The 6,000-nt window shown below is 48.3% G+C and overlaps 1 protein-coding gene across 2 annotated transcripts in view; it reads left to right on the plus strand.

Moving 5' to 3' along the window:
- Positions 1–5,325, plus strand: part of FBXO21 (F-box protein 21) — a 45,379-nt gene extending 40,054 nt beyond the window's left edge. For both annotated transcript variants that reach the window (XM_055322308.1, XM_055322309.1), the window contains exon 12: positions 2,153–5,325. In XM_055322308.1, coding sequence (XP_055178283.1) covers positions 2,153–2,340 — 188 coding nt within the window. In that variant the 3' untranslated portion in view covers positions 2,341–5,325. The remainder of the gene's footprint in view (positions 1–2,152) is intronic.
- Positions 5,326–6,000: the final 675 nt, after the last annotated feature.

The following is a 6,000-nucleotide window of genomic DNA, read 5'->3' on the forward strand; positions in this document are numbered from 1 at the left end:
AAATATTTCTATCCTGCCTACTAATAATAGGCAGTTGTGGTCCCTTCAGAGCAAAGGGGCTTTTTTTTGCCACTTGGTGGTATCTTCCAGAGTCTAGACCCTCCATGTCATACTTTTGCGTTCCCCTGCAAGGGAACCCGAGGCCATCAGCAGCTGCCCTGGGTAGGGCACCAGGCTGTGGCTATACCCCATATGCCTGCCAGTAGCAGCGTTAGAAATGTGTACACTGGGAAGGAGATAAAGTTCTCCACAGAGATCCCGTACGTAAGAGGAGCTGTCAGGGGCCGCAGACTGCTCAGTCTTCCTTTTGGAGAACCTTGGGTTGCTGTGTCCCCAGAGCACCGTCAGCCAGGGGGGCCTCCCCCCTCAGGGCTGCCATGGGCCCTCAGGCCTGTCCCCTCACCTCTATCCCTGAGTCCCTGCCCCTCCTCTGTGCTGTGTCTCCTACTCTGACACCTTCACTTCTGGAATGGGACTGTCTGGGTTTGGATCCTGGTTGCCTCTTGGGCCAGGGCTTTCGGTCCATGTCCCAGCTGTGTCAGCTGCAGATGGGAATGGTGACAGGGGCCCCCTGGAGAATGGTGTACATGAGCTGGGAGCCAGAGCCTGGCCGCTGCCACAGTGGCTGCCACGGTGGCTAGCATGATGTAAGTGTCCAACAAGACTCCATACTGTGGACGGAGCAGCCCCACTATGTGGCCTCCAGGCTCACCGTCCAGCAGCGTGGGCTTTGACCACCTCTTCCTCGCAGCATGTGGGAAACAGGCCACTCATTTTCCTGACTGCCTGTCTTTGGAGGAATTCATGTGCTGTGGTGACCACAGTGAGTTGCATGGGTCATTTGGAGTGCTCTTACTCGTTAAGTGAGGTTAAGATGGTCTCATGGCGTCCCTCTTTGCACATGGTTTGTATGTATCAAACACAGACCTGATACACCTGAGTGTGTTCACCTAACTGCAGTCTGTTAGCACAAATTTTCTTCAAATCCCTTCCCATCTTGTGGTTTAAAAAAAAAGTTACAGATTGAATCATGCAGCTCCTTCCCCCTCTCCCAACACGAGGCCAAGTCAGTGCTTCTGAAAGATGCTCTGTTGATACTGGGGATGCTGGGGATGCACGGCCTCTGGGTGGAGAGGAGAAACATGGGCTGAACGGCCATGTCAGGATGTTTAAGCTGTTGAGGGACCCTTGGTTGTACTGTGTGTGAGGCCATCGGCTAGGCTTGCATGGGGACTCTCGTGAGTGAAAGGCTGTGCAGAATGTGGCTCTGTCGGTCGGAACCTAGACTGCCACGGTCCCTAGTCAGAGCGGGAGGGTGCCAGGTCGTGGGGAACATGGCTTGGCTTCTGGATGGAGGGCTCAAGACACTCTCCTTTCATTGGGCCCTTGGGAGAGCCGCTTTTCAAGGTGTTTTGGAGACACCTGATCTGAAAGGGTTTCAGCCTTGTAAATACCTTGCCTGGATTGTCATCTGTTTTAGTCATTCTGTTTTGAAGGAGTTTCCTGTTTCTCTGGTGGCGGAGTGGCTAGCATGGTGAGGAGGTAGCATGGTTTCCTAGGAGACAATACAAGTAGTGATAACCCACATCTGCACAGGTCGGAGGTGCGAGCCGCTCATCAGCTCCTCCCCCGGCCTCTCATGGAGCCCCAAGTGGCTCGCCTGTAGAAGCACACATCCAGTATTGAAGGGAGCCCGGGCGGGGGGCAGGAAGAAGTGTGGTCTATATTGGGAGCACTCTGTTAGCAGATAAGGAGGATGGCGGGTCGAGACTTGGAGCCCCATGGTGTGGAGCTGCAGCAGACAACAGGCAGGCTTGGATGCCTGGGTCCCATGCGCATGGCTGTTGGTGCAATCAAGTCAGAGGACTATGGTGGGTCTGCAGTTTGCCAGCGCCCCCGGAGGCAGCTGAAGATTTGCTGGGGCTGACCTCTTGGTCAGAGAATAGGAGAACATTCTGTTCAGTGTGGAGCTGGTGGGGCCCCCACTGATGCTGTCCTGTTACCTCTTCCAGATTCCGTAAACACGTCTCTCCCTTTCCTCCATGTCAAATACACCACATGAAAGGGGTGAGAGGTAGGAAGCTCTCTGGATTAAAAATGCTGCAGAAATGTCCATTTTAACAGCAATGTCCGTGTGCCTCTTTGCCAACAGAAAACTTGGAATATAACGTGGAGCCTCAAGAAATCTCGCACCCTGATGTTGGACGCTATTTCTCAGAGTTTACCGGCACTCACTACATCCCGAATGCGGAGCTAGAAATCCGGTATCCAGAGGACCTGGAGTCTGTGTACGAAACGGTGCAGAATATTTACAGTGCGAAGAAGGAGGACGTAGAGTAACGTCTAGTAGAGGACACTGCGCCTTTGCTGCTGCTGTCCTCCAGGAGAACAGGATTCCGGAAGAAGACGTCTCCACGGATCCCTCTGGATTCACACCACCAGGAAAGCCACTTAACCAGTAGCCCTGGTTGCCTCCTACCAACTTTAAATAACGTGTGCTCTCCTCCAGCCGCAAAGACAATGTTGCTCTCCGCCTACACTAGTGAATTCATTTGACGGCACTGTGTTCAGTGGCATGGCTTGTGTGCTTGTCCTGTGGTGACAGTTCGTGACATTCTGTCTTCATGAGGTCTCACAGTCCACACTCTTAGAGTCATCCTTCCTGCTCACTTCCTGTACGTCTGTCTCCACCTGTCTCAGAACATTTCACTTGCCAGACAGAGGGGGCTTCCATGTTGGCAATAATTTCTTTCTACTTTCTCTGCGGGACGCGTGCGGTCCTGAGTAGGGCTGCTTTGTCATTTTACCCTGAATTCAGTTGCTTATTTCAGAGGTGACTCTGTGAGTGATGTGGCTGCATCTGAGAGATGGAGACATTAACAGACTAATGGTAGTCAGAATCATCTGCGTTTATCTGTCCTAATACATGAAACAGATTTCAGGCGTTTTATTTGAGTTGGGAGAATGGCATAGCTTTTCCTTCCGTGTCCCTCTCAGATTTATGCTCATCTCTCTACAAATCCTTAGTTTTCTCTTTCATTACATAAAGTCTTCTGAGCAAGTGCATAATAATGGCCTTTATGGACAGATTTTTCCATGTTCATCTATTCCTCCCTTTAAAATAACTACTTTATTTCCTTTTAATTTTAAAAGTCATTGCAGTATCATGAATAGATCTTAAGTCAGTGATGGGTTCTCTTTACAGTAGGAAGTACAATCTGTTGTTAAAATGTTTGCTTTTAGAAACTGTACGCTGTGGTCTTCGCAAAGACCCGAGAAGGTTTCTCACCTTTGTAATCAGAAAAATATAATGAAACTTGTAAGTTTTTTAAAACGGAAAGAGGAGTTTCCATGCCCCCATCATCCCTTAGAAACACTCTAAGACCATTTTGAATGTGGCGGGTGGAAAAACAAGTAAAACGTCTTTAACCGTGCAGAGCGTTCGATCAGCAGGGAAGGCGATAGGGGTGTCGTCCTGCCTTCCTGAAGCACCGCTGTCCTGAGGATGCCACCAGGTCCTTGCACGGCTCCAGATGCCTGCCACTCCACCTGCCCATTCTCGAGCAAGCTAGTTCATTCATAGTGAACCAGTAGAAGCTAACTTCTGGAGTTAGGACCTCCTTACTTTCGGAGTTGAAAAGAACCCAATTGCTTTGGTGAGTGAGGCCTCAGGGGCTGTGATCCAGCCCAGCTTCACCACCCTTCTGTGCGTTTGCATGCTGTTTTTCCATGCCTAATTTGATGACCGCCTCTCGTTTACCCCTTGGAAGCCCTGGGATTACTGAGGTTTGGGGCAGCCACCCGAGACCACTTAGTAGTAACTGCTGGTTGGTAAGCAGTTATTAGAGGTGAGGGTCCGGCCGGCCGGCTCCTGCCAGCCTGAGTTAGCTCTCGCCAGGGTCCACATCCCTAGTCAGTCAGATCCAGAGCCTGAGGGTTTCGATCTGCCTGGGAAATGTGACCACTTCCAGCACCCAGCCTGCTGAGGCCAGGGGTCTTAACACTACTCTTCGTTTAAAGGTGAGAACTAGTTAATCTGGAGGTAATACTAACCAGATGCATTACTAAGAAACTGGAGCATGCTGAGTCATAATTGCTGGTTTTCTGGTTTGATTTCCTATTTCCTTAGAGTAACATCAAAGCCAAGAAGGATGGTTTTACCTTTACTGACCCAATGTAAATATGTATCTAGACCGTTTTTAAATGTGTTTCTTCATGAATGCTTCATTTGGCTCCAGGAAGCCTGTGTCACCTGTGTAAGTTGGTATTTGGGCACTTTATATTTTTCTAAAAACGTGTTTTGGATCTCCTGTACTCTAATAAATCATAAGTTTCTTTTTAAATTTTTTTCCAAAAGTTTCTCCATTTTAAAAAGCCCTGTTACAACAAAGTAGAACTTTCACAATGTTAAAATATTAAATATTTGGACATAGTAATTTCTCTTCAAATGAATGCCAAGATTTTTTTGTACAATGATTAATAAATGGAACTTAACCCAGAGAAACCACACAAGTGGCCTGCCCAATTTCGTTTCGGAACAGAAAGCCCGGCCTTGACAACAGCAGAGTGTCTCTGGCTTCTCTTCTGATCCAAACATGACAAAATTGGCTCTATTGAATTTTTCTTAACATTGGTAAGCGCACAGGGCACCTTTATTCTGTAGGTTCCTGCCAAAGGTCAGTTCTGTTAGCTGGCTAGGAATGGTTGAAACGCAAACGTTGCAGCTTGTCACTGATGTTACACTATGTGTTGTAAATTGAGAAGGGCAGGCGCCTTGAGAAATGTTAGGTTCTCAACGCGTTGGTAACGATGTGATAGCTGCGAGACATGCCACACCCGTTCTTTGTGACGCTGCTGGGTGCCATGTGGAGAGGACCCGACATGGGCCAGTCACCCACGTCCTACCCCACAATGGGTCTCAGCCTTTGAATGTGCTGTTGTGCATTGTGACTTTATGAGAGGAGAATGTATGTGCCGTGTCTTCCCTACTTCTTAGACCCTAGAACTTTCCTCCCCGGCACACACACGCAGCATCCCCGAGGTCCAATGTTTTGCAGACGCACTTTGGGAAACATCAGTTATATCCAAAAGTAGTCTTCGTTGGCCTCAGACTGGTTTGGCCAAGCGTCTCGTTTGGAAACTTCCATCTAATTGGATTTTGAAAGGTTGGCTTCATGTGTTCTCCCCTAAACCTCATGATAGATCTCCATTGTAAGTGCATTTACACAGCAAAATTGTTTTATCGTGAAAACCAGCATTAATACTGTTGCTAAATAAGTTTTACATTTTCTAATGTCTACTTAAAGTCTTGTTCTGATTTTAAAATGTCTCAGTCTTTCTTAACAGATTAAATTGAGTCCAACGTTCATGCTCTAGGCTTTCTTCTACCATCGGAAGGGAAATACTCGTTTTCCTTGCTCCGTATTGCAAGTAAATAAAATTGGATGACCAGCAGCTTTTTAATTTAGAAGTATCCTGTGGCCATAATAATCAAGATGTAGCTCTTCATGTTGTTCTGTTTGTGTTCTGGAGGAAAGGAGAGAATAATTCACCTAGACAAAATGCAGAATTTGGCTCTGTGACAGTCTATGTCTGGAGACGTCAGCAGTTGTATTGCATGTGTTCTTTTGTATTGCAAGCTTCCTTTGAGCCAGCACTGGCCTAAACTAGACTCTTCGCAGCAACCCTCTAAGGTAGGGCCAGGTAGTAAATCTTTTTTGCGTGCCACATAAGGTCGGTCATATGTTCTCTGTTCTCAAAAATATAGAAGACCTTCTCAGCTTGAGGGCTGTGAAGAAATAGGCCACGGGCTGAGTCTGGCCTGTGGGCCGCAGTTTGCTGACCCCCGCCGAGGTGCAGGCCGGCCAGCATCCCACTGTACAGCTGGGGAGTCAGGAGGGTACTGCATGTAGGTGGGACGGCTGGTGGGACGCCCAGGTATCTGACCTCTGAGCTCCAGCTCTTGACAACCACACTACCGCCAACTTTAGCAACTACCTC

This window comes from Nyctereutes procyonoides, unplaced genomic scaffold, assembly GCF_905146905.1.
Source record: "Nyctereutes procyonoides isolate TBG_1078 unplaced genomic scaffold, NYPRO_anot_genome, whole genome shotgun sequence".
Classification (NCBI taxonomy): domain Eukaryota; kingdom Metazoa; phylum Chordata; class Mammalia; order Carnivora; family Canidae; genus Nyctereutes; species Nyctereutes procyonoides.